At 58.0% G+C, this 26,075-nt stretch overlaps 3 protein-coding genes across 10 annotated transcripts; 1 reads left to right on the forward strand and 2 right to left on the reverse strand.

Annotated features, from left to right (window-relative positions):
• Positions 1-58: 58 nt before the first annotated feature.
• On the reverse strand, positions 59-7,373 carry PLEKHN1 (pleckstrin homology domain containing N1). Of its 2 annotated transcripts, none has more exons than XM_081306275.1 (15): positions 6,867-7,373; positions 6,677-6,776; positions 4,107-4,253; positions 3,941-4,021; positions 3,794-3,866; positions 3,516-3,643; positions 3,312-3,443; positions 3,145-3,225; positions 2,499-2,568; positions 2,210-2,358; positions 1,942-2,097; positions 1,588-1,731; positions 1,291-1,431; positions 886-1,113; positions 59-651 (listed from the first exon to the last, which is right to left on the reverse strand). In XM_081306275.1, the coding sequence occupies exons 1-15, from the start codon at positions 6,947-6,949 to the stop codon at positions 427-429; spliced, it is 1,938 nt and encodes a 645-aa protein (XP_081162401.1). In that variant the 5' UTR covers positions 6,950-7,373; the 3' UTR covers positions 59-426. The 2 variants fall into 2 exon arrangements, with proteins under 2 accessions (XP_081162401.1, XP_081162400.1); XM_081306274.1 differs by having other exon boundaries at positions 1,222-1,431.
• Positions 7,374-7,793: 420 nt separating this feature from the next.
• On the reverse strand, positions 7,794-14,035 carry KLHL17 (kelch like family member 17). 3 transcript variants are annotated; one of them, XM_081306839.1, is made up of 12 exons: positions 13,123-14,035; positions 12,132-12,424; positions 11,927-12,048; positions 11,580-11,801; positions 11,029-11,145; positions 10,585-10,798; positions 10,210-10,354; positions 9,958-10,125; positions 9,439-9,527; positions 9,275-9,348; positions 8,903-9,084; positions 7,794-8,708 (listed from the first exon to the last, which is right to left on the reverse strand). In XM_081306839.1, the coding sequence occupies exons 1-12, from the start codon at positions 13,227-13,229 to the stop codon at positions 8,480-8,482; spliced, it is 1,962 nt and encodes a 653-aa protein (XP_081162965.1). In that variant the 5' UTR covers positions 13,230-14,035; the 3' UTR covers positions 7,794-8,479. The 3 variants fall into 3 exon arrangements, with proteins under 3 accessions (XP_081162965.1, XP_081162964.1, XP_081162963.1); XM_081306838.1 differs by lacking the exon at positions 13,123-14,035 and having other exon boundaries at positions 12,132-13,111; XM_081306837.1 differs by lacking the exon at positions 13,123-14,035 and having other exon boundaries at positions 10,585-10,930; positions 12,132-13,111.
• A 156-nt stretch (positions 14,036-14,191) lies between these two features.
• NOC2L (NOC2 like nucleolar associated transcriptional repressor) lies at positions 14,192-26,049 on the forward strand. 5 transcript variants are annotated; one of them, XM_081306833.1, is made up of 19 exons: positions 14,192-14,287; positions 14,396-14,557; positions 15,653-15,827; positions 15,911-16,036; positions 16,837-16,954; positions 17,032-17,122; positions 18,438-18,516; positions 18,648-18,758; positions 19,260-19,373; positions 20,035-20,223; positions 20,380-20,519; positions 21,134-21,245; positions 22,378-22,491; positions 22,814-22,915; positions 24,001-24,144; positions 24,264-24,377; positions 24,934-25,069; positions 25,317-25,409; positions 25,664-26,049. In XM_081306833.1, exons 1-19 carry the CDS (start codon positions 14,262-14,264, stop codon positions 25,768-25,770), a joined length of 2,253 nt encoding a protein of 750 aa, XP_081162959.1. In that variant the 5' UTR covers positions 14,192-14,261; the 3' UTR covers positions 25,771-26,049. The 5 variants fall into 5 exon arrangements, 4 of the variants coding, with proteins under 4 accessions (XP_081162959.1, XP_081162960.1, XP_081162962.1 ...); XM_081306834.1 differs by having other exon boundaries at positions 24,001-24,069; XM_081306836.1 differs by lacking the exon at positions 24,264-24,377.
• The last annotated feature ends 26 nt before the right edge of the window (positions 26,050-26,075 follow it).

A 26,075-nucleotide genomic window follows, 5' to 3' on the forward strand; every position in this document is an offset into this window, starting at 1 on the left:
CTGCCTGTGCTGGTTCACACCTTGAGACCTAGGAGCCTCATGCTCCAACCTCACACACTCAGACCCTGCCAACCTGACCTAGCCCTCTGTCCTGCACATCCATGTGGCCCCCAACTTCCAGGTTAAGTTCCCTCCCTGAGGGCAGAGCTGCAGATGGCATCTGCAGATGTTCAGCACCTCCCTGAAGACCCTTGCTGGGTTGTGGTCAGCCACATAGCCAGGGTGTCCCCAGGGATGAGACGCCTATTTTTAGCTATTCCAGCTGCTACCCATCTGCCCTCAGGTCCTGGACACTCCTTGGACTTGCTGGGGTCAGACCCATGCTGGGGATTTGACATGGGTCAAAAGATCAGGTGACTGCAGATCCCTCTCCAGGGTCAGAACTGGACAGCTGTGGTTCTGACAAGCAGCCCTGGCCAGGGGCCATCAGATCCACTGGATGAGCCCCCCCTCTGCCTCAAGCCTTCTGAGCTGTGGCCATTTCTGGTGGGAGGAAGATGAAGTCTTGTCACCATCTGGTAGGGAGGGCAGAGACCCATCAGCCTGCAGGAAGCTACATCCTGGTTCGTACTTACCCCCAGGGAGGCAGGAACCCCACTCACCTGAGGGAGGTGGCAGAGGGCTGGGTGACACTTCCCTGGCAGGGGAGACCTGGGAACCCCAAACCACAAGTCTGAGAGTAGGGCAGATCCCCGGGAAGGGAGCATAAAGATCAGCCTAGAACCTGCCACAACCCTCCCATCGTTGTCTCCTGGTCCTGCTTGCCCCACATTCTCCTATTTCTCTCTCTCCTGCTCGCTCCAAGTTCTAGGTCTGCCCAGCACCCTTTGGGCCCAGGGACTGGGCCTCCTCACTCCTCCTCCCACAGTGGGGGCTGCTACTCACAAGCTGAGGGGAATCTGGGGGCTGTGGACCCCGGTCCTTGATGGAACCCCGGTGTCTCCGAGAAGCTCGGGACTGCAGGGCTCCTTTCCTGGAGACCAAATGGGGAGCTGGGGGGCCAGGAGAGCTGGAGAGTCCAGAGCAGGGATCAGAGACAGGCACAGACACAGGGACCAAGGGGAATGGGCTGGAAGGCTCTGGTGCAGGTGAGCTTCGTACTGCACTGAGGAACTGCCAGGAGAATGTGGGTAACGTGAGGCCCTGGGTGAGGGCCACCAGGGAGCACAGGGATTCCTGCCCCAGGCACCCCCTTAGCCTCCCATCAGAGCCTGAGCAAACCTCAGGTTTTGGCATCTCCCTGACTTCAGGCTGTGGCACATTCAGCCCTGTCAGCAGCAGGCAACTGACCTCATCCAGGCCCCTGATATCTGCGATCCTGCGATGGGAAGTGGCAGGTGGGGTGTAGGGATCAGCATACAGCGGGGAGTGTGGTGCCTCCAGGGGCTGCTCTGGGGCCTCTGGGCCACACTCCAGGCCCAGCCTGCCCACCTGAACGAAGGTGTAGAAGAGACAGTCCTTGAGTTAGAAGAGGCAGAACCTCTATCTGCATGAAAGAGGCCTTGGGAGCTGCAGGCCCAGCCAGGCTGAGAGACCAGGCCAGGGAGGCAGGGCAGGAGGGAAAGCCACCCTACAGGGCTGGGCCACCTTGGTCAGGTCCAGATGCATGTGTGGTGGTACGGCAGGACCAGGCAGCTCCCCTCGGGCCTGGGCCCTCAACCGGCTGCTGCGCCTCAGATCTGCTCTCCGTTGGCCAATGCTGGCACAGTCAGATTCAGAATTGGGCTGGCCCTGTGGGGGACCAAAACCTTCCAGAAAGTTCTCTTGGCCCTTCCCACTCAATCCTCTGAGGCCCCATGGCACTCCCTCCAGTCTAAGTCCCCCCAACCCAGGAACCAGGGTCCAGGCTCAGGTTGATGAGGCGTGGGAACCAGTCTCCCAGGTACACAGAAGCCTCATGCTTCCTACCCCTCTTCCTCAGCCATTCCCCCAGGTACTCACAGGTGCAGGCTGGGCAGGAGCAGGGCAGCCTGCAGTGGACAGCACTGAGGACTCAGGGAGGGAGTGGCTGGTGCGGTTGGAGGGGGGCGCTGGGCACCCTGAATCCCAGCTGGTCCGTCCATCAGAGGAAAGTGAGCCTCGGACACCACCTGTGACCTGGGCAGTCAGGGGATGAGCTGGGTGGCCAATCCCTCTCCCCACCCATCCATGTCTGGACCCACCCCTCTATCCCCAGGGCCTGAGCCAAGGTACTTCTGCTGCCCCTCACCTGTGTGGGCCCCTGCAGGCCTGGGAAGCTCTCAGGGTTGAGCAGCAGGGGGCCCCCATCCTGTCTGGAAACCGTCTGGAGGCAGAGCAGCCAGTGGTGGTAATCTTCATGACTGGCACACACCACCCGGATGGTATGGATGAGTCGGCCTGTACACAGACTCCATGAGGTGGGGCCTGGCAGCACAGGTGTACCCCACAGAGTCCCCATAAAGAGCTGGGCTGTCCACCAGGCTCACCGCCCTTCCCCCTGGCCCCGAGGCAGGGGCAGAGTCTGGGTCAGAACCGACCTGAGATCAGGAATGAGCGGGTCTGCTTCTCTTCCAGGTCGATGTGGATGGCAGTGAGTGGCAGCTCCCCCTGTGGGCAGTGAGTGAGGCCTATGCCTTCCTGGGAGCAGCCCCAGTCCCTGCCTGGCCCCATCCCCCAGTCTTCCAGAGCTGGGCTGGGCACCCAGACAGTCCAGCACCAAGGCCAGTTCCCTGAGGGAGTGGGGCAGCTAGAGTCTATCCTGGGGACACCATCACCCAGGTCTGCTCACCAGCTCACATAGCAGATGGGGACTGACCCCCAGGCAGGGAAGCCCCTGTGTGTCTCCTAAGTGGACACCAGTGACATGCTCACTGGCATGTATGCACATGCCCATCAGGCAGCAGGGGCACATACCAATGACTCCCAGGAGTGGTCCCACCTCATGCCACCTGCCCCAGGGCGATGATCTGGCTGGTGGTTGAGGGCCCTTCAGGATGAGGAAGGTGCTCCAGGGAGGAACTCTTTCACCTCAGAGCTGAGATCAGACTGACCAGGCAGTGAGCCAGATGGGTGGAGCCCTGTGCTCTGTCCCAACAGGCCTTGACATACAGGTTCTCCCCGAGTTGCCGCCCCCACTCCACACAGCATGCCTCCCTGGGCAGGTCCACCCTGCAGAGGGCCCACCTTAAAGGCAATCCCATCTGGTTCCTCAGAGAAGATGGCCAGGGATGTGGGGTACAGGACCAGGAGCCGATCCCACTGCTCCTGCCAGGGGTCAAAAGACAGCATGGGTGGGGCTGGGCACCAGGGGCTGCCCCACCTCCCCTATACCTTTCCCACATCCCCTCCACCTGTGAAGGCAGGTGCTGCAGCTTGACCCTTGAGGCACAGATGGCACTGCCCACAGATTCACGCCCAGATGCCCTCCGCAGCCAGGTCAGACGGCGCTGCAGGGACCAGGGGAGCTCATCCCCTGAGGGGCCCTGTGGAGGAGGCCATCAGGGTAGGCTGGCAGGGAAAGAGGGGGGAGGGGCTTGCAGGTTCCTGACACTGACCTGCGGGGGCACAGAGTGGCAGCGCCGCAGTCCCCCAACCAGGGCCATCTGCTTTTCCAAGTGGTAGAGCCAGCAGCGGAGCTCATCTTCGCTGGGGCAGAGAACGAGGAGTGGGGCAGGCAGTGGGCCTGGGGGTGGAGGAGCAGTGTGGGCTGAGGTGGGCCCCAGCTTGGAGCCCCAGAGTCCAAGCACAGGCCCCTCTCCAAGGGATCTGTGCAGATTGATCCATGGCCCTGGTTGGGAGGCGCCCCTCTAGGAGGCCAGTGTCCTTCACATACCTGTGATCTGGAAGCCATGCTCTCCAGTCTCCTCGAGGGGGCAGATGCTCAATTCCACCAGCGGCAGCAGCCCCTGCCAGAGAACAGGTAGTAGCAGCTGCAGGAACTCTCAGGGGCCTTTCCCCAACCCTTGCCCAGGCCCCTTACCTGGAATGTGAGTCCTGCAGAACTGTGAGCCTGGAAGTAGAGGTGGGAAGGGAACAGCTCCAGGTAGCAGTCACTGGTATCCTGGGGAGAGCAGATGCCCATCTGAGGGACTGGGTGTGACAGGATGGTGGGGTATGGGTCCCTGAGCATGCCCCCCAGCCCCCACCTGGCTGTGTTGGAACCGCAGCTGGACCTTGGCATAGTGTACCACCTTGCCCAGGTTCCTCACGGGCACCTTCCGCCGCCCCTTCTTGAACACACTCAGGATGGGCTGCTCCAAGTTCTCCGGCTGATTCTCCAGGCCTGGAAAGTCCTAGGGGAGCAGGGCTTGGGGAGTGGCCAGATAGGGCCAGCAACCCCAACTCATTACTCAGCCACCCATATAGGCCTGACCTGTTCATGCCAGGCCACACAACACACACAGGCAGATGCACACAGCCTGTATACATGGAATGGTGGCAGAAAACACAACATGCACACATACACAGCTCCCCAGTCCATGCTACCTGGTCTAGCAGTGACAGAGAAGTTGGGACTCGGTGGAGTCAACCCTTATCTTCACCACCTCCTGGTTCTGCAGCTCTGTTTTGTTTGTTCAATCTCCCCAGACTTTTCAAAAGAGTTTTGGGGTGTCTGGGTGAGGTAGTGCATAAAACCCTGCCTTTTACCAATAAACTGGTAAATGTTTAATACCTGATTCTATAAGCAAAAACAGACCAAAAAAAAAAAAAAAAAAAAAAGCAAAAACCCAAGCCCTGATCTGTAATATCCACCAATTTCCTTGGTGTAAATATTCCCACTGCAGCCTGCTTGGATACCAACATGAGTTCTGGGTGCTCAAGTGCTAGTTGCTCTAGCATACCAAGCATGGGCCTCAGTCTCTCACACAAAAACGGCAATGACTAAGGGTTCTCTGTGACCTGCCCCTCCACTCTTTCTCTCTCTCTTTCTCTCAAATCAGGCACATGTCTGAATCAGGCTGTTCCCTTGGCTGGGGCCACTCAGCACTGACTCTCCACTTTGCTCAGCTCTCACCTTCTCCCTGGCTGCACACTCTTCTAAAATTCCAGCCTTTCCTGTTCTAGTTAGCTGCCTGACCACAGGTGACTTACTCTATTTCTACTTAGTCGTCCTGTCTATCTGCCACTGCTGAGTCTCCAGGGCCTGGAACGTGCTGGGGGGGGGGGGGGTCAATGCATTATGCTGAAGGGAAGGAAGAAGGGCCAATGTCTACACAGCACTTACGTAGTCCTGGCAGGGAGTTCGTTCTCTACAAATGGGGGCTCTGATATCAGAGCCAGGGTCAGATAGGAGTCAGGTGCTAAGGGACTGGAGAGGACTGTGACCTACTAGCCTAGGGGCAAATTCTATTGGGGGTCACATTTGGGTCACCTGCAGGGCTGCTGTGTCCTGGCCAAGTCAAGCTGCCCCTTGGGCAAGCCTAGGAATGTGAACAGACAGATCACAGTTCCCCCGGCTTCTCTGCCTCTGGGTGGGGCCTTTTGCACCCACACCCAGTGTGGGAAATGATTCCAGATGACACTCTGGAAAAAATAGGCCATGAATCCATAAGGGCTATGCCACTGGTCCTGTGGCCTAGGTCAGCCTTGGGGCCCGGGAAGGACAGCTAGGAACTACAGTAGGGATGGAAGCATGGATGCTGTCCAAGCCTGGCCAGGGCCCTCCCTGGCCCCTATTTCCCAAGGCTCAAGGGGTCTTGACCCTTTTCCAAGGGAGGACCACTAGGGACACCATGCCTCATGGGACTCCCTCCAGGGTCACACTGCCTATCCTGGGCTGAACAGAGAGAGTCAGGGTCTGAGATGTAGCCCCTTCTCTGAGGCAGCATAGTTTCTGAAGCCAGCAGCTGACTGCAAGAGCCCTGAGACCTTAGACAGGGGACAGGGGATGACACGGGGTCCCAGCCTGGTGGGACAGTGAGAAAGGTAGGCTCTGAGAGCCCATGCCAGCTGCTTCAGGCCTGGCCCAGAGTCCTCGCCCCCACTTCCAGCATAAGATCCGCGGTTCTGCCCAAACCAGTGCCAGCTGTTGGGGAAAGAGGCTAGGGCTCCTCTACTCAGCCAGTCCCTCGTCCCACAGGGGCACCCTCAATTCCTTCAGGAGAAGTAGCCTAACAAGTGCTTAGTGGTCACTTCCTTTCTGTGCTGGGGCAGGAGGCACCAGCATAGGTAGGATTGCCGTGGGCAGTGGATATCTGGGAGCACCTTCCTGCGAGATCCTGAAGGAGAAACCAAGGCCTGCAGTAGGTGACCAGCTGGCTCTCTGTCTCCTGAAACCCTTTACTTTCTCAAGAGACATCACCCAAGGAACTGCAACTGAGATGCGAGCGCTCCACCGGTGAGCTGGAGATCTGAGCTGGCGCCGCCCACCCCCGAGAAGCGAGTGGAAGCTTCAGAGGCCCCGCCCCCAGGCCAGGCGCACGGCTCACCACTGACTCAGTCCCAGTCTGGGTTTCGTTCTGGGCTAGACTTTCGGCGGATGAGCTTCCCAGGGCGGGGCAGTGTCCACTTCCTCACCTCCCTTTGGATCTAAATCCCCTGAGCTGACTGGGATGACCCTTAGCTGTGCAAAACCGCGACGCACACGCTGGCGTACGACACAGAAGAGAGCGCAGAGCTGCACTCAGACCCCAGGCCTGGCGACAGATGGGGGCCTCGCCCAACGCCGCAACACCGCGGGCAGCTGCCGCTCCGGCGGGACACGCCCTCGGCTCACCGTCCCCGGGATGTAGTAGAAGATCTTGTCTGCCGCGGCGTCCCCGTCGGGGCCAGCCTCGGAGCCGAACAGGCCCGCCAGCTTCCTCGACGTGTCCTCTCTGGGGACGAGTGAAAGGGGGCTTGGGGCTCGGCCTTCGGTCGGGCCGAGGGGGACCGTGTTCCCGGGTGGCTGAGGCCGCCCCTCTCACCTATTTCCCTTCAGCGAGGGTTTCCTGGAGAAGGAGGCCCGCAGCCTCCTGGGGGTCTGAGGGACGCAGTGGCTGTTCCCCATGGGTCCAAGCGGCGGCTGGCTGGGACCGAGCCGGCAGACAGGTCTGGGTCCCTGGGTCGGGATCCTCCTGCCCCCGCCTCCCCTGAGTGGGCGGGGCTGTGGGACGGCTTCGCGCCTACTCGGGTGGGGGGAGGAGCCCTTCTGGGAGGGGCTTGGCTCCACCTGAGCCCAGCCTCCCAATCGACCCGGGCTGGGTTCTTCTCCACAGCTCTGGGGCAGAGGAAAAGGGCATCTCCTCAGGTGGGGACCAGAGCTTCCAGCCTCCCAGGAGGATCAGTAGCGCCTGCTCTGGTGGGCACCACGCCTGCCTGTGTTCAGGTTGGGGGTGACTGGGCACTAAAGCCCAGGAATCCAGTGACCTTCCCTTCTAGTTGCCCACCCCCCAACCTGAGCACACATCCGGTTTTTATGCTTATCCCAATTGGTCTGACAGAAGCAGGAGTTTGCAACCACGGGGAAGGGGAAGCCAGAAGCCTGGGGCCAACCCTCACTCCAAGCATAAGTCAGAGTCCCCAAGACTTAACTAAATGCAAGAAGGTCACACATTTCCCAGGTGCCCAGACAGTAATGGCAGCGTGAAGGGCCTATCCTCCACAAGTGATCCCAACCCCCAAACCTGGAATGTCACAGGGAATTTTCAGGACAGGTTAGTAGCCCATCTCCCCTGCCTCCCCCTGCAAAAGTGCTACCTTGCAGTCCCCAGGCACTAATGCTCCCTTTTAGCCATGCTGCACACTTGTCCACAGAACCTCACACTAGAGCCCAGACAGAACCCCAGGCTGTGCTGCACCTCCACAAGACAGAAGAGCTAAAAGGGGCCAGAGATGGACGCTTAGTCTCTGGCTCAGGGAGCCCAAAAAACATGTTTATTGTTCAAGATGGCTCATATTGCTGAGTAGGGTCTGAGTGCATGTGCCCCAGCCCCATGTGAGATCCAGAAAAGACACCACACTGCAGACACAGGATGCAGGAAGGGAGCCTGCTTTGTGCCCTTCCTGGGGACAGCCCTGGCTGGGCCAGGTAAGGGCAGTGTGCAAAGTTCAGACTACCTGTCTGCACCTGCTTAAAAATCCCTGCCCTGCTCCTGCTCCACCAACTCTGGTTATTATGCTGCTCCTGACCCAGGGTCTATAGAGTACCATTGGGCCACTGACCTCCCTGCAGCGAGTGGCCACCCTATCACCCCTCACTGCCTGGAACAAGGAACTGGGTGGAGGACACTCCGAGGGCAACTTGGTCCCCTGTGCACACAAGTGCCCACGCTTTGAGAGTAAACATGAATTGGTAACTGCAACGGTGCTCATCCATCAATAAATAACGAATTAATACATAGGTGAGTAAATAAATAAACAGCACACACATAGAGGAACAAGGAGTGAGCAGAGACGTGAAGAGACGGTGCAGGACGTCTCTGGTGGGGCCACGTCCAGCCCCTGACACATGGCTGAGGAGAGGGAGGTGCTGGGGTCGACCCGAGGGGCTTAAGGCATGTGGGAGGCAGCGGGGCCTCTCCGTGGTCGGTGCTGTGTGTCAGAGGCTGGTGGAAGACACAGACAGCGTGGGCGAGGACGGTGGCGGGAAGTTGAGCAGCTCCAGCACTGCCACGCCCACACTGCTGCGCCGTGTGAACATGCAGGAGGCAGCTACCCACTTGTTGGTCCTTGGGTTGTACTTCTCGATGGAGTTGAGGCTGGAGCTGCCATCGTTGCCGCCCACAGCATACAGCCAGCCGTCCATGGCCACCAGGTCATGTGTGCTCCTGGGGATGGGCAGCCAAATGAATTGTGTGGGTGGGACCACAGGAGGAGCCACTGGGTTGGCGGCAGATCCACTGGAGGAGCCAGGGGCGGGGCCACAGGAGGAGCGGGGGCGGGGCTGGGTGTCCCCAGTGGAGTGGAGACAGTGGAGCTGATCTACTGCTTTGGCTAGAATGGCCCAACCTGGCCTGCAAACCTGCGAATGTTCATGGGTGCCACGCTCTCCCAGGCGCCGGCCTTGGGGCTGTATCTCTCCACTGAGTTGAGGCAGCTGGTGCCATCGTTGCCCCCGGCCACATACAGAGCGCCCTCCAGCACCGCCACACCTGCAGAGCTGCGCCGGCTCAGCATGGAGGCCACCGGGGTCCATGCATTCACCTGTGGTGGTGAGGCCTGAGCTGAAGGCTGACACAACAAGGGCACCCCACCCATCCCCCTAAGCAAACCCTAACCCAGGCAGGATATCTGTGAGACAGGGTGGATATGAATGGCTGGCCTGAGGGTGGAACCCCCAGGCAGCAGTGGGCTGGGGGGGGGGGGGGGGACTGCCATGGGGTGCACTATGCACCTGGGGCTCATACTTCTCCACAGTGGCCAGGTGTGAAGAGCTGTCATATCCACCCACAGCATACAGGTTCCCATCTGCGGAAGGCAATATACCCTGGTGCTCCTGCTGGGTGGGGGGTGCAGGTAGGAGGATGGGCACCACAGGAAGCAGGCCCTTTCACCCACCGAGTGTGGCCACACGCACATATCGCCTCCGGGTGCTCATGGCAGCGATGGATGTCCATGTTCCCGTCAGGGGGTCATAGCGTTCAGCGCTGTGGGCACCAGACTGCTGCTGACCCGTAGCCACAAGAGAAAGGTTCTCCATCCCCAGGACCTGCCCTCCCCCATGGAACAGCTGAAATCCCAAGGAGGCCACCACGAAGACTCTGACTCAAGTCCTACCATAGCCAACAGCAGGACCTGCGGGGTGGGCATGGGTTGCTGCCTGGTTGGGTATTCCTGGACAAGTGTCCCCTTTGGGCCCAGCCCTAGACTGGAGGAGAGGACCCCAGGAAGGAAAAGGGATGGGGAGAGACCAAGCCTAAGAACTACTTGGCTTGAGGTAAAAGAGGCTTTGGGGACCCTGGTGGCCTGGGCAGGCAGTACCCTTGCCATCCCCCATCAGACACAACTTGGTACAGCCTCACCTCCTGCTGCCGAGCCACCCTGCAGGGTCATGGGGGCCTCAACCCCAGCTACTACCTGTTGAGACAGGAGGCCCCATCGTAGCCGCCAGCTGCGTACAGGAGCCCGTGCAGGGCAGCTACGCCCAGGCAGCTGCGCCTCGTGCCCATGGACACCTCAGGTTGCCATGTGTTGGTCACAGGGTCATACGATTCCACAGTAGCCAGGTCTGAGGTCCCATCATAGCTAGGAGAGGGGTCCACTACTGGTCAAGGAAGGCCTAGCAGGCATGTGCCAAGCCCCGGACCCAAGCCTGGCCTCTGTGCTTACCCGCCCACAGCATACAGCCGGTTTCCTACAGCAGCCACTCCCACTCGGGCCCGGCGTGTGGACATGGAAGCTACTACGTGCCAGCGGTCAGTTCGAGTGTCATATGCTTCACAGTCCCCATGGATGGCAAAAAGACTCCCGCCACCTAGGAAAGGGGAGGTGACAGGATAGGAGGAGAGGCAACCAGTGGGAGTCTAGCATAGCCTGAGAGCAAGAGTGTTGGGACTCTGGGGGTGGATCACACTCCACAGGGCCTGGAGAGACCCTGGATGGAGGAGGAGGGAGCAGGTCAAGACCTGACCAATGTGGTGGGCTGGGCTTGTGTTGGGTATGGCCAGGGCAGGGGTGTCACAGGAAGGGGCCGGATGGGCATACCCACGGCAAAGAGCACAGGGCCGGCATCCTCACAGCGCCGGGGCCGTGTGCGGCTGGTACCCAGTACACCTCTCTGCTCGGGCAGCAGGTGGAACTTGAGGGCCTCAATGAGCAGATCCTTGCAGTCAGGGTGATGCCTCACCAGGCTCTCAGCATCCACGTGGCCCAGCAGGAAGTCGCGGCTCAGCAAGGGCAGCCGCACACACTTCATCAGCTGGGGCAGGAGTGCCAGGGTCAGGGGACCCTCAGGCACACTTGCCCCAGGGCTGAGACCCTGGCTCAGATGCCTGTACCACCTGTACGATGGGTTCTTGAGACAGATGCCTGCACTGCCCCCATGGTGTCCCTGAACGGGAGAGGCCAGGGACTCCATGAGGCACACCCAGGCTTCAGCCACCATGGTCCCTCCCCAACACCACAAGGGGTCCCGAGGCCTGGCCTTACTCTTGGAACGTGCTGCCTCCGAGTGTCCACGTCATGTTTGACCCAGCTCAAGACAGCACGGTAGACATCTTCTTCTGAAGGTACATTCAGGCTGTCACTAGAGACCAATTCCAGCACCTGGGGATAGGGGTCCTCAGGCATGAGATCTGGGGAGGGTCCTGCGAGTCCAGGGAGCCCCCTGAAGGTACCTGGGAGGGAGGGTCTAGAGGTGGTGGTGGGGTCAGTGTTTCTACAGGAAGGGGCCCAGCAGGGTCAGGAGCTGTGGATTGGTTCCTGGGGGCCTAGATCCCAAATAGTCTTGGGGACATGGAACCAAGACTGGGGTTTAGGAGCAGAGGCTGTTAAGGATGAGATGAGATGAAGAGTCCAAGGCAAAGACCTGGGTAGAGCCAGGAGATGGGAACAGGGTTGGGGGTGCCCAGGCGACAGGTCACAGGGTGGGCATGGGTCAGAAGCTGGGAACGAGGCCTGGGGAACAAAGAGCAAGGGGTGAAGGAGGGTGCTGGGGTGGGAAGGGGCAGGGTGTGGGTTGGGCCCTGTGGGCAGGTTACCTGCTTCAGCGGCAACAGCATGAACTCCTCCGTCTTGGCCACGTCCACAAAGTGCTGCAGCACATACCTGTGTGCTGCCTTGAGCAGGTCACTGCACGAGTGCGTATCGGCAAAGCCCCGGATGCCCAGGCAGTTGGAGGGGTCCAGCTGACTCAGCAGGAACTTGCAGCAGGCATCCCGGACGCCGTTCAGCTGCAGCAGGCTGGCAGCTGGGAGCAGCGTCTGTGGAACATGGAGATGGGGTCTGGTGGGAGGTGCCCAGGCTGTGAAAGTAACTGGAGGGTTTGGGGAGAGGCCTGTGAGGGGCCAGGGCATGGGGAGACCTGGCAGGAGGCACACTGCCTCACCTGTACGTTGCCCTCGCCTACTACAATCTCAGCGGTGTATGCAAACTGCACCAGTTGGTCCAAGGCCTGAGGGTCAATGTCATGCAGTGTCACATGAGTCTGGCGGCTCTCACTCATCTCATCTGTGGGGACAGTAGTCAGGCTGGTACCTGTCCCGGGAGAGCTGCAGAGAGCCCCCAAGTGCCACCCAGACTGTGGTACTTGCTTGTGAACATGGCGTGGAAGTAGGGGCTACAGGAGGCCAGCACCACCTTGTGTGCACGGATTTCCTTGGCGGCCACATGCAGGACGATGTCACACAGGAGGCCACGCTGCCGCATTCGGCTCATGGCTACGAAGGCATCATGGTAGTGCCGCTTGGAGTTGTGGGCCACAGTGTGGCCCTCGCGGCTCAGTAGCTGCATGGCACCTTCCATGGGGGCTGCGGGCCGGGCCTGCCTGGGCCTCGCTCGCTCTGCCTCTGTGCTGCAGGTGGGCAGGGCCAAGTCAGGGTTAGCCCTGTAGGGGGCTGCTCACCCACCTCCTCTGTGCCACCAGACTTCTGGGTATGGCCAGGGCAGCCAAGTCAGCCATCTGTCCAGTGGCCGTAACGTCTGCATCAAGGCCCAACTAGTCATGCTGCCCACCTGGAGCAAGACCTCCCCTCCTGTACAGGGAGCTACCCTGGAGCCAGACCAGACTCTCTTCTAAGCCTACTCCCACTGGAGACCATCCGGACACTGCTGCCCTGACTGTCCAGCTTCCTCTGCCCACCTCCCTTCTCAGCTACTAAGTTCACCCATCTCTTGTTCCCCTTAAGAGGTATCCTCTACCCTCCTCTACAGGATAGGGCTCCTGCCTTGCCAGCCACCCTTCCCATCCCTCAGCAGTACTGGGAATGTGGGAGGTGTACGCAGGGGACCGGCCAATGCCTGCTTTAAAGCAGACCCCTTGGCCCCCGTACAGCAGGTGGACCTCCCGTTGTGGAGGGATTCAAGGGCAGGCAAGGGGCTTAGGGCCTCTCTTTCCAGGGGTCAGCACCCCTGGCCCTCCCGCAGCACTCAGGACTTCCCAGAACCGCTGCCGTGGCCGAAGGACCGAGGAGCTCGGACTTCACACGGCCCAGGCCTGCGGCAGTCTCTCGGGCGACGCCGTCCTCCCGAGTCCCCGGGTCCCTCCGTCGGTCCTCGGCGCCGCCCGCTCTCCGCCCTACTCACGCCGGCGGCTGTGGCTGCGGCGGCGGCGGCGCCTCGGGACCGGGCCCCGGGCTGCCGTGCTCCGGACTCTGCGTCCTGCCGGCCGGGCGCTCGCCGCGCGGCTGCATCAGCTCGGCCACTGAACTGCCGCCGCGAAGCGCGCAGGACGAGCGAGCGCGACTGCTGGAAGGATGCTCCGCAGCTGTGGCCCCTCAGCGTCGCGCGCCTCCCCGGCTGCAGACGCTGTTTCTCGGCGCCGCCCGCCCCATCTCTCGCGCTCCGAGGAGGCTTCGAGGATCCGCGTTGGACACGGGTCAGCCCGGCGTCGCGCCACTGGATCGATTCCTCTCGTAGCCCTCGGGCCCCGCGTACTACACCAGGCGGACAAGCTCCGGGCCCCAGATGGCCAGCCACCTGCCGGTTGTGCTGTGGTGGGTCAAGTCTTGGGCCGTGCGCTGGCCGTTTGGTCCAGCCGTCCAGGCCCGCGGACCCCGCAGCCTGGAAGGAGGAATGCATCCTCTCCACCCAGCCCCGGGCCCCTGGCCAGACACTCGGGTGCGTTTTCCGTGGGACCTCGCTGCACGGAATGTGGATGGTGCTGCCAGGGGCTGCTGACCGTCCAGCGAGATAGACACAGGGCTCTTGCTCCGACCTCGCATCAGGCGAAGCCAGTCCCGCCTCCCAGCATGCTCTGATTCCTGTCAGACTGTCTATCTGTAACCCTGCGGTTTCTGTTTTCATTGTTTTCTCCATTAGACCCTTGGCTTGTCACTGGTTTGTGTGTTCTTAGTATAGAAGTCTCCACTGTCGCACGTTTTGTCTGTTGTCAGCGCCCTGTACACGCACGGGTGGGCCGCGGACAGGGCCTCGATTCCCCAGGTGGGAGCTGTTATTTCAGCGTGTCACGGAGAAGGACGCAGAGCTCTGACCTGGCCCGGCCCGCGTTGGGCGAATGAATGCCAGAGCCGTGCCAGAACCCACCTGAGGCCATGAGGGTGCGAACGCGCCCTCCCGCCTGGAAGCCACCGGCTACGCAGTCGAGAATCGCAGAGCCAGCGACAGGGCGGGGCTCGGCCGGGGGCGGGGCCGACCCGGAGGTAGTGCGGTAGCGCACGGCTTTCTGGGGCCGGAAGTGCGGCGCACGCGGCGGGCTCGGCGTCATGGCGGAGGCGAGGAGCCGCAGGAGGTGAGTCTCTGCTGTATTCCTGGCGAGAGCCTGTGCTCCGGGCTGTCCTCACCCTGTCGAAGGCTGGGGCTAGTGGGCTGGCGCCTTGTGACCCTCCGTGACCCGCAGGCGCCTGGCGGACCTGACGGTGGACGAATTCCTGGCCTCAGGCTTCGACTCGGAGTCCGAGTCGGAGTCCGAGGGCGCCCCGGAGGCGGCGACGCGGGAGCGGGAGGCACGCGGACGTGGAGCTGCGCGGCGTCTGGAGCCCGGCAGGGGCCCCGCGGCCCGGTAAGCCGGCGCCGCCTGGGTGGCTTGCTGTGCCAGCCTTCCTCCGGGTGGGGCGGGCGCTGGCGGGTGACGCAGAGTTGCGTTTCTGACCCGGGAGAGTTCCGTGTGGGGCGGACCGTTCTGTAGCGCGCAGGGGCGGTAAGGAACCACGCGGGGGGCCGGAGGGAGCGTTGCGCGGGGAGCCGGGCCGGCTCCCTGCCGGCGGACCCAGCCACTGGGAAGGCAGAGGCAGGAGAGCCCAAGTTTGAGGCCAGCCTGGGCAATTTATCAATACGCTGTCTCAAAACAGAAAGGGTTGGGGATGTAGCTCAGAAGAAGAGCGCTTACCTAGCGCTTGAGGAGCCCTGGAGTCAGTCTCGAGTGTCCTAACTACAGTAACAAAGCGGATGCCAAGTGGCCAAACTTGGGAGGGCGACAACCTGAGTTTTGAGTGACAGCCCGAAGGGGTAGGCTGTGTGGACAGTACAGCAGGAACGGAGAAGGTCTTGAAGTGGGAACCTATGAGGAAGGGGCGACTGGCAGGAGAAGTGGGAAAGTAGTTGAAGATGCACCCAGAAGGGTGGGTGATGAGGAATCAGGTTTTTCCTCAGAGCGAGAGCTGTGAAGGAACATCATGTGACATTTTTTAAAAAAGGGAAAAGGTTACTCCAGTTTCTGTGCCAAAAAGGATCATAGGTGACAAGGGTGGGAATGGAGAGGCCATTATGGTGATTGAGAGTTGAGAGATGTGGTGGTTTGCAAGGAGACTTTGGTGGTTTTGAAGATGTTGTTGATGAGTTCTAGGGACAGATCTTTTGTGGGGACTGCAGTAGAGCATGGTGCCTGCACAGCAAGTCTGGGGAGAGCACAGGTTGAGTGTCTGTGTGCTAGAGGTTAAAACAATGGGGAGAGGCTTCTGGGTACAGGAGTCCAGAAGAGAGTTGTGTTTTCTGAAAACTTAACATTGTGGGAAACCTCCTGCTTGTTGTTGATGGCTGCTGGGCAGGGAGCAGAATAACCCTGTGGCCTCTCTGAGGAGGCCCACAAGTGGCTATATGGACAAGAAGCCAACCCCCTGCTGGTTTTTCACTGGTTTACTGACTCCTGCCTTCTCAGTGGGCATAAAGGCAGTGCCTCTGAGCACAAGGACCAGCTCTCTCGTCTGAAGGAAAAAGATCCAGAATTCTACAAGTTCCTGCAAGACAATGACCAGAGCCTGCTAAACTTTAGTGACTCAGACAGCTCTGAGGAGGAAGAGGAGCAGTTTCACTCCTTGCCAGGTGCACTGGAGGTGAGGACAGCACAGACCTGTCCAGCAGGGCATCTGTGGCTTCTACACCCTCCCCCAGCATGACTCTTCTGTATCTGGTGTAGGAAGCAAGCGAAGAAGAAGATGGAGGAGAGGATGGGGACAGAGTCCCTGGAGGACCTCAGCGGAAGAAGAATGAGTCTGTTCCTGTGACCCTTGCCATGGTGGAGAAATGGAAGCAGTCTGCAAAGGTGAGAAGAAGGAGTGTGGTCTGAGCAGCTGGACCCCACCACAGGCAGGAGTCTCTCCCTTGTCTCATTGAAGTGCTCATGGCTGTACAGGTGGGAAGAGCCCTTCTCTGAGTAGCACACAATGTCCACGTGTGTAGAGTGCTAGGATGCCCTGGTTGGGATTCTTCAGTCATAGTTCAGCTTTTCTCTCAGGGGCTCTGCTCCCTGAAGTAAAGCCATTGTGGGTGTATCTGTTAAGTGTGTCTTGGTGTAGTTTCTCTTGCTTTATAGTGGGATGCCAACAGATAGTTCGTAAAGAAAAGATATTTAGTCCTAGGAATGTAGCTCAGTAATAGAGTGCCTGCCTAGCATGTATGGACTCTGGGTTCAATCCCCCAGCACTAGGAAAAAAAGAAAGAGCAAGGGGAGGGAAGGGAAGGAGAGAGGAAGAAAGGAAGGAAAAGAAAGAAAAGGTGTTTACTTGGCTCACAGTTCTGGAGGTGGGAAGTACAACAGCATGGTGCAGCATCATCACATGGCTGGTGAGACAGCAAGCTTGCTCCTCCAACTCAGGACTCTCAGCCTTTTCCCCTGGGGCTCCTGAGCTGGGCTCATTCCCTTTCCAGGAGGATTATAGACTTGTCTCCATTTTAGTTGCCAGAACACGGCTTAGTGGCCCTGCCCTTACCTCTGCCCTATTTCTGAGGGTGTGGGGAAGGGTCTCTTTTCTCTCAGGAGCAGGTTCTTGGAGTCAGTTATCTCTTGCTCTGCCTTGTGCAACCTCCTGCTCCCCCGGAGTTATTGGTCTCTTGCTCCTTCAGCACCTCACTCCCAAGCTGTTCCATGAAGTGGTGCAGGCATTCAGAGCAGCTGTTGCTACCACCCAAGGAGACCAGGAAGGTGTTGAGGCCTGCAGGTTTCAGGTTACAGACAGCACTGGTGAGCAGGGTCTACAGGGCGGGTCATGCTGGCTTACTTGCTCTCCTGTGAGTGACATCTGTGTCCCTTCCTCACAGTGTTCAATGCTCTAGTCACCTTCTGCATCAGAGATCTCTTTGGATACCTACATAAGCTGCTGTTTGGAAAGGCCCCAAAGGATACCAGCAGGTGAGAGAAATAGGGTGATCAGAGCTCTGCTCTGCAAGAGAGGACACTGTCCTCAGGGCCTTGGCCCACCTAGGACAGAGGCATGGCAGACTTTGGGGGCTCCTGAGAAGGAAGAGCAAAAGCCTTTGGGGGATGTACTCTTGCCAGTGGGGGTGGCCCCACTCCTTGCCTTTTTCTTCCAGAAAAGAAAATCTATGCTGAGGATTTCTTGAGAGCATGGTGTGTGCTTGTTTTTTTTTTTTTTTTTTTTTTTGGTATTGGGTATCGAACTCGGGCGCAACATCCCCAGCCCTATTTTTATATTTTATTTAGAGACAGGGTCTCACTGAGTTGCCTAACGCCTTACTATTGCTCAGGTTGGCTTTGAATTTATGATCCTCCTGCCTCCACCTCCTGAGACGCTGGGATTACAGGCGTGCACCACTGTGCCCAGCATGTGCTTGGTTTTAATCTTAGATTTTCCCAGGGCTTGGAAATCCAACTTCTGTCGGGACACCTTTGAAAGAAAGCAGAATGGTTCCACTGGGCTGTCAGCATCATGAGGGGTTGTAGGAGTATCTTCACTAGTGCATGAGAGTGTTCATGTGTGTGTAGGCAATGCAGACCGAAGGGGTCAGGCAAGGAGGGTGGAGGACAAAGCAGTGAGATGAGCAGGCAACAAGACAAGTGGTCCATGCAACTGGACCTTGGGGAGCAGCAATAGGGGATCCACAGCTGATTCTGACTGAGATGCCAAAAGGGAGCTGAATGGAAAACTCTCAGGGCCCTGCCCTTGGTCCTTGGTGTGTTTAGCCGATTTCTGTGAACATCGAGAAACTTACAGGAACCCGGCTTTTGTTGTCAGATGTTCAGTCCAGAAGATTTAAGGTTCCAGAGTTTTAGGGAAAAATGTTTGTGAATGTGCATGGTTGGGTCTTCTTCCCAGTGCGTAGGGGCCAGAGCCACCAGTCTGCACCAGTGAATGGTGCCTGGTTAGGCCCAAAGGTCCTGAGTGCTGCTGAAGGTTGTGGTGTGACAGGGCCAAAGGAACCCAGAGGAGGCTGGTGTATGAGGGATGCAACTGGGCCCTTCTGGGAAGAATAGGACTCAGTATTTCAGAGGGCAGTTGCTCTGCTTTGGCTGGGTGGGTGGTCTGTGGGAAGGGCTGGTGCTGCTTTACTGGGGGGGTGGGCAGCTGTGTCTGTCAGCTGTACAAAGCCCCTCAGCTTTTTGTGGAAAGAGGTGGGAAGTCTGCTCAGGGCAAGGTATGGTCTGAGACTCACTGAGGCAGCCTTGAGTCTAAGCTGCAGGAATGGGGATGATTTGGTTTCTGCAGGATGCTGCAGCCGTCCAGCAGTGCACTCTGGGGGAGACTCCGCGTGGACATCAAGGCATACCTAAGTGCAGTCATGCAGGTGCTGTTCCTGTGGGGAAGGAGCATGGAAGCCCAGATTACAGGCAGGGCCCTTGCCATATTGGGTGGTCCAGTGGTTTTTGTGCCTCAGACTCACTGATAGTGCCTCACAGCCCCCTTCTGCTTCCCTAGCTGGTGACCTCTCTGGCAGAAGCTACCGTGTCAGCGGCTGTCCTGCAGCACATCAGCAGCCTTGTGCCTTACTACCTAACCTTCCCCAAGCAGTGTCGCATGTTGCTCAAGGTGAGCAGGCCAGGCCCATCACGCTCTGTTGGTGTGGCTGGTGGTGCACACAGCCACCCCACAAATACATCCCATTCCTGCTCAGGGCAGAAGTGTCACCTGCACCTACACTGGCTTCTGGCCAGCTCCTTTCCAGCCCTCCTCCACCTGGGTACCTCATCTAGGGCATCCCCTGACCCAGGCAGGCCAGTATAACTCGGTGATGTGAGGACAAGTTGCACTCAGGCATCTGTGTCCTAACAAGTTTTGAGAGCATTCTCACGCACACCTAATGGTAAAGGCAAGTTGTCACGGTCTTGCCTCTACAGGGCATGACATACTGTGTTCCGTGTTTTGGTGCCTCTTACTATTTTGCTACCAGCTTCTCCTGATGTGTTTTGGGAAGGGCTGTCTCCCAGCAGTAACACCGGAGCCTCAGGCTTGGCTTAGGGAGGCATGTGCTGGCTCTAGGGGTTCCTGGGTGAGAAGGCTGGGGCAGACAGTGACATCTTCCCTTTTCAGAGAATGGTGGTTCTATGGAGCACGGGTGAGGAGTCTTTGCGGGTGCTGGCTTTCCTGGTCCTCATTAGAGTCTGCCGGCACAAGAAGGACATCTTTCTGAGCCCTGTCCTGAAGGTAGTGTGGGCCCTGAATCTGTCCATTAGGTTCTGTCTTGGGAATCAGCCTGAGGGTCTAACAGGCTGCCTTTGTGGTCAGTGCCCTTAGCTGGGCCCTGGCATCACGGCTCAGGGCAGACTAAGGTCCTCAGATCCCATTCCTCACCAAGAATGTAGGAGTGCTGACAGACACAGGAACCCTCAGCCTTCTGGGCTCTACCTCGACTCTGCTTCACATAACCGTCCCCAAGGGGGAACATCTTGTTAGTGGATGAGAACTTTCTACAGGAAGAATAGAATAGGTCTGAGGTCACAGTCAGCATGCAAACCCTGCTGTCCAACTCCAGATCTAGGGGGGCCCATCTGTGTGCAGGGACCCTCTGAAACCCTCATACTGGCCCAGCGTGCAGCACCCCTCACCACACACCTTCCCTGCAGGGTCCCTCTGCGTAGGTTAGACTGTGTAAGTCTGGCAAGCATACGCTTGGGCATATGCATGAGGCTGAGCAGCATCAGAATCCTGAGGAGTTGGGGGTCTGTGCAAGGGGGTCTGCAGCCATTGGCTTGGCTGTAGTTCCTGCTTGAGGCAGCAGCTCCAAGAGAAATGTCTAGGTGTTGGCAGATGGCTGGGAGCCAGGGAGTGGGTGCTCGGGTGCCTCTGACTGGAGTCTCTCTGGCAGCAAATGTATATCACGTATGTGAGGAACTGCAAGTTCACCTCTCCAGGCACTCTGCCCCTCATCAGCTTCATGCAACGGACATTGACTGAGCTGCTTGCCCTGGATCCCAGCATCTCCTACCAGCACGCCTTCCTCTATATCCGCCAGCTCGCCATCCACCTGCGCAGTGCCATGACTATGGGCAAAAAGGTGCACACAGCCATCCCTCCAGACTTGGGAGCCTGACCAGCAGAGGGCCTGGGGGCCTCCTTGAATCCAGGCCTAGCACCTTGGTGGATGTGATGGGTGGGCACACTTGGCTCCTGTCCTGGGTGCTGACACTCAGGCAAACTCTGCTCTGACCAGGACACGTACCAGTCAGTATACAACTGGCAGTATGTCCACTGCCTCTACTTGTGGTGCCGCGTCTTGAGTACCCTTGGCTCCAGCGAAGCCCTCCAGCCTCTGCTCTATCCCCTCTCGCAGGTGGTCATTGGCTGCATCAAGTGAGTTCATCGGGCAAGTTTTTGGCCAGTAATCTTGTGTCCAGGGTCTTTGGGTCTTGGCAATCCCTGTTGGGCAGGGCTGCTTGCAGTCAAGTTCGCTGCAGAGTGCTCTGTGCTCTGAGGACTGAATAGGCCCAGCAACAGTGTGAAGGCCTTTTTGGTTTCTTGTGAGGTGCTTTGTGCCAGTCTGACCAGGAGGGGGCATCTTTGTCCTGAAAAGCATCCTCCTGAGCTTTAGCGATTAGACTAGGAGGGAAGGTGGAAGTCCAGGGGAGGGAGCCCTGAAAGCAGGGAATGGGGAAGAAAGGGAGCCAGGAATGAACAGCCCTCACCCATGTTAAAGTGTAGTGAATATGAAAGCTGCATGGGTGTTCCTCCGATCCCATCGCTGAGCAAGGAAGCAGGTGCTTAGACCAGCACCAAGTTCAAAGCGTTTTGTGGTACCCTGTTCTGTTTGGGGGAATGTGATGCTACTTCCTGTTGGCATTGTGACTCCTCACCTGGCTGGAGTGACAGGAAGGCCCTCCTGGGGGTTCAGAGGCAGTGGGTAGCCAAAACTGGTGTTGAGTGATGACTTAACCAGCCTCTGCCCCTTCCTGCCTTGCCCCTCCCAGGCTGGTCCCCACTGCCCGCTTCTACCCCCTGCGCATGCACTGTGTGCGTGCCTTAACACTGCTGTCAGAGAGCACCGGCACCTTCATCCCAGTGCTGCCTTTTATCCTTGAGGTGAGTGGGTTCTGCAGTCTTGGGTCAGGGTACTTCAGTTCTCCTGCCTGCCCCTGAGTCTGCTGTGAGAGGTCCACATCACTTCCCTAAGCTTTGCATGGGTTCAAGGAGCACATCACTCTGCTCAGCACTTTACCTCCTAAGCTGGTTGTGAGTGGCAGTCACGTAGGCTCTGAGGGTTGAGCCTGAGGACACTGGGTTTGCAGTCAGGAAACAGACTCTGGCTACAGAGATATTTGCTCAGGACTGCAGCAGGCAGGAGAGCTGGGCTTCAAACCCAGGTTTGTAGTTTCAGAGCTTCCAAGGCTCTGCCTGGACCACTTTGTGCACTTGAGCACCAGTGCTGCTCTGAGGAAGGCAGGTTAGTGTCAGGTTGGGCCTCAGCCCACAGGATGTTCAAAGACTCGCTGTCTCCAGGTCACAAGGAAAGGGAACCCATGCCTGTTCCCATTCCCTTCCACTGAGTCAGGTTGCTGTTTGTGCTTTGTGAAGCTGTTGTGGAAGCCACATGTGTTTCCCTGTGACAGCCAGGTGTGATTCCTAACTGCCCCTGCTGTGGCCTCTCTACCTTGGCACCCCACTGAGGGCCTCCTACCCTGTCAACTGGCTCTAGGTGTCTCCCCAGTCTCTTCCACTGAGGAATTGAGGAGGAATATCAAGGCCAAGAGGCCAGGCTCAGTGCCCACTCCCTCCCCTTTTTGGGAAGGCTTGGGTGCACAGCCTGTAGTGTATGGAGGGTGTGGTAAGCTGTCAGACCCTCCCAAGACTCCCGTCTTCTTGTGCTCTGTCCTTCTGTTGTTGCTTTGGCCTTGTAACACTGGTTGAAACTGTGCCAGGCCCAGGCCTCAGTGCTGCATGTTGGGAAGGGTAGGTTAAGTGGCAGGGCTCTTTATAGAGGGCACCTTCTTGGCCTTCTGAAACTGGTCTTTATGGCCTCCCTGACTTTGAGGGAGGGCCAGTGCTCCTGGTCCTGCCCTATCCACTGAAGAAGCAAAGGGGGCTAGATCTCTGGAAAGCAAACAGAGTTTGGAGGGGTCTGCAGGCTTTGGGGTGTGCTGCTTTCTGGCTGTTCACCCCTTATCTTGATGGGGCTTATGGGCTAAGATCTGAGCACTGGGATGGGCTGGGGTAGGTTTTCCAGCAGGTGGACTTCAACAAACGACCCGGCCGCATGAGCTCCAGGCCCATCAACTTCTCTGTAGTCCTGAAACTATCGAATGTCAACTTGCAGGAAAAAGCATACCGGGTGAGTTGCCCTCTAAGTCTCTGTAGATGGGCCTAGGGCTGTGCTGCATTGAGGTCACAGCAGGACCTCAGAGGGCATTGAGGTGGATGGGAGGGTCCTGCCATCCTATGATGTTTGGGTGTGGACCTTCCTGGTTCCCTGGGTTGGAGACCAGTGGATTCATAGTTCCAGCCCCCATGAGCCTGAGTGTGGCTGGGAGGCTGTGGACACTTCCTTGTGGCCCCCACCCTGGACCTGGAGCAGACTCATCAGCCTGAGTTGGAGAACTCTGAGCATCTGGGCCCCATCCCCTGATGAGCTTGGTCCTTCCCTGCTGCCTCAGGATGGCCTAGTGGAGCAGCTGTATGACCTCATGCTGGAGTACCTGCAGGGCCAGGCCCACAGTATTGCCTTCCCTGAATTGGCACTGCCTGCTGTCTTACAGGTGTGTACCCAATGGTTGGCCCCCTCCCCAAATCCCCTGGGGGCCTGCTTTATGATGTACTTCGATTATCTTTTAATGGACTCAGTGCCCTTTGTACACAGGGACTGAAAGGAGGTGTCTTTGTCCCAGCTTACAGGGCTAGTAGCAGAGCCTGATCCTTTATGGTCTCCACACAGGGACCGCCTTGTAGCTGGACCCCTTGGACCACAATGTGTGGTACTGGTCATGGGGGTGTAGGAGATTATCAGTCACTCAGGAGGTTGGGACATCTGGATGGCTCACCAAGGGTCCTAGCATCATGTTGGTCCATTGAAAGGCTGTCTAAGCCTTCCAGGGACCAGACCAGCCGCCTGCAGAAGTCTTTACACTGGGGTGGGCTGGTCCCTGACTGATTTCCTATGTGGTCCTGGGGCTGGGGTGGGAGTTTCTCTCTGCTTCTCCCATGAGAGTATGGCTCTCTGCCTGCTGTTCCCTGTCTCAGGCCTGTACCTCTCATGGGGGAGGGTCAGTGCTGCTGCTCACAACTGAGCTGCATCTGAGGCCCATCCAGACAGGGTGTGTGTGTGTGTGTGTGTGTGTGTGTGTGTGTGTGTGTGTGTGCAAGGCTGCAGTCGTATAATTGTGCACACATGCATAGTCACTTGCTGTTCTTTGGCACTTGGCAGTGGCCTGGGTCCCAGATAGGAGTGCCTGGCAGTCAGGAAGCTTCTGCTGCTGGATTCAAAGGTCTCAGGGATAGGGGACTAGAGTAGGGGTAAACAGGTATTTTCAATAAGTGTTCTTGGATTTATGGTTGCATGGTTTCTCAGTCTGGCTACTGGTCTTTGGCCACAGTACAAAAGCAGCCACAGAAAGCTCATTGCATGTGAGGGAATGAGTGCAGCTGTTGCCAGAAGAGCTTTATTTACAGAGATGGGCAGGCTGGAGAGCAGCCTGATTTCATCTGTGGCCCACTGCCCACTTGTGTGCACTTGGGTTCTGGACCTCCCTGGAGTTGCCATGAGGTTTTGATGGGCCCTGGACTTCCTTTGGGGTGCAGGATAGCCTGTCTGCCTTCTGGGTTGATTGCCCCCCCACTTCTGCAGCTCAAGTCCTTCCTCCGGGAGTGCAAGGTGGCCAACTACTGCCGGCAGATGCGCCAGTTGTTGGAAAAGGTGCAGGAGAATGCAGAGCACATCCGCAGTCACCGCCAGAGGGTCTCTTTTGGTGTCTCTGACCAGCTTGCAGTGGTCAGTAGGGAACTGGTATCTGGAGTGGGGGTGGTGCTGCTTGAGGGCACTTGTCAGGGAATGGCTGGGTTTGAGGTTTGCCCATAGTGTGACATGACTCTGAACTGCCCCACCCCTAGGATGCTTGGGAGAAGCAGACCCGAGAAGAGGGGACCCCACTCACCAGGTACTATAGCCACTGGCGGAAGCTGAGGGACCGCGAGATACAGCTGGAGATCAGTGGCAAAGAGCGGGTACATCTGGGGTGCCAAGGGAGTGGGTGGGTCAGCTAGATTCAGATCTTGGACATTGGCATGACTTTTAGGACCAGGCAGAGATTTGATGGGGATGACTTTGGTGGTGGTGTGGGTGGGGCATCGGAGGACTACGGCTGTTTGAGGAGGTGGTGATCCTATGGGGTGGTGTCAGGAGTTGTCACAACCAGGCATCTCCCAAGGGTAGGGGCCTTGGGGGGAATGGAGCGGCTACACATACTTGTCACACAGGCCAGCCTGTGGACCCCAGGAAGGCAGGTAGAAGAGGCAAGAAGGGCTTTAGCTTTTGACCCTGGGCATGGCTGTGGCTATGAGTTGGGGTGACTTGAGAGACTGCTTCTTGGAGTAGCATGCCACCAAGGTGCTGGCTGTCCTGGGAGGGATGCTACGGATGTGGGAGCAGAAAGGTTGCCAAGTAGCAAGTGGCCAAGAATGGTGCTCCTGAGGGCTGCTGGAGGCTTATGAAGGAAATAGTTTTGGCCTCTCTGAATCCCCTGCTCATGCCTACCTACTCCTCTGGTTCTGATTATTCCAGCTAGAAGATCTGAACTTCCCAGAGATCAAACGGCGGAAGATAGAGGACAGGAAGGATGAGGACAGGAAGGAATTTAAAGACCTCTTTGACCTGGACAGTACTGAGGATGAGGACACCACAGACTTTTGGGAGAGAGGTGGGGGCTGCCCCTGCTGAAGCATGTGCTCCTGGAGATGGGGAGGGTGTGGATGGCTGTGGGACCTCACAGCCAGAGGGGTTTCTGTGCTGATTGCTAAGCATCCCTACTTCTAACTATTCTGTTTGGTCTTCCACCTGCAAGTGGAGAGAAGGGTGGTCCTCTAGCTTGTGGCTTACCCTCCTGTGGACCTCTGCTGGTGGTCGCTGGGTGGGGGGGCTCATCATGGACTCTTCTCGGTTCACAGAAACACCTGGGTCCCTGAGAACTCGGCAGGGGCTCAAAGCAGAAGAAGATGATAACGACCACCAGGATGAGGAGGATAGCAGCAACTCAGAAGGTGAGTGGTTCTTGGGGCAAGGGATCTGGTCCTTAATCCCATCTGGCAACAGAGATCCATGAGAGGGCAGCCCCAAGCCTGGCCCACTCCTCCCTGGGGTGCCCAGCCAGCTGCTCTGTTCTCATGGGCTCTAGCAGCCAGCTTATAGTGCACCAATAAATTAATTAATGCTGTGATTAATTAGTGATGATTAACCTCCAAGACTGGCTTCCTCCCGATAAGCAGAATTTATGTAGCCTTTTCTCTCCCTGCAGATGGAGGCCCAGACGCAGAGGCGGGGCTGGACCCTGGTGAGCTGTGGCAGCTGGCCCAGGGGCCCCAGGATGAGCTAGAGGATCTGCAGCTCTCGGAGGAGGACTAAGGGTCTCCTACAGTGCCCCAAAGGCCCTGAGGCCAGTGTCTGTGCAGCAGGAGGGCAGTAGACAGTGGACAGGGCTTTATTGTCACAGCACGACAGACCAGATGAACCAAGAGCTGTGCTGACCTGGGCAGCAAGAGCCAGCCCTATACAGGAGGCTGGTTCTGCCGCCAGGTCACAGCAGCTTGCTCCAGAGAGGTGGCTCCCTGGTTCCTCTACTCCTTTGTCTTTGGTTTGTCTGTGGACCTCTGCATTCACCCCCAGAAAGTTTTTGAAAATTCATTCAGTCCTTTTAAGTCACATTTTTT

Source organism: Spermophilus citellus (assembly GCF_964194105.1).
Source record: "Spermophilus citellus genome assembly, chromosome: 9".
NCBI classification, from domain to species: domain Eukaryota; kingdom Metazoa; phylum Chordata; class Mammalia; order Rodentia; family Sciuridae; genus Spermophilus; species Spermophilus citellus.

Excerpts from the sequence above, each read along its gene's own strand:
- NOC2L (XM_081306833.1), top strand. The coding sequence starts at position 14,262 with ATGGCGGAGGCGAGGAGCCGCAGGAG. Across the intron at positions 19,374-20,034 it reads TTCTGAGCCCTGTCCTGAAG|CAAATGTATATCACGTATGT; the intron begins GTAGTGTGGGCC and ends TCTCTCTGGCAG. Across the intron at positions 25,070-25,316 it reads CACAGACTTTTGGGAGAGAG|AAACACCTGGGTCCCTGAGA; the intron begins GTGGGGGCTGCC and ends CTCGGTTCACAG.
- PLEKHN1 (XM_081306274.1), bottom strand. The coding sequence starts at position 6,949 with ATGGGGAACAGCCACTGCGTCCCTCAGACCCCCAGGAGGCTGCGGGCC. Across the intron at positions 2,098-2,209 it reads GCCTGCAGGGGCCCACACAG|GTCACAGGTGGTGTCCGAGG; the intron begins GTGAGGGGCAGC and ends CTGACTGCCCAG. Across the intron at positions 1,114-1,221 it reads GGGAGATGCCAAAACCTGAG|TTCCTCAGTGCAGTACGAAG; the intron begins GTTTGCTCAGGC and ends TTCTCCTGGCAG.
- KLHL17 (XM_081306839.1), bottom strand. The coding sequence starts at position 13,229 with ATGCAGCCGCGCGGCGAGCGCCCGGCCGGCAGGACGCAGAGTCCGGAG. Across the intron at positions 11,802-11,926 it reads TAGGCGAGGGCAACGTACAG|ACGCTGCTCCCAGCTGCCAG; the intron begins GTGAGGCAGTGT and ends CATGTTCCACAG. Across the intron at positions 10,799-11,028 it reads GGAGGCAGCACGTTCCAAGA|CTGATGAAGTGTGTGCGGCT; the intron begins GTAAGGCCAGGC and ends CTCCTGCCCCAG.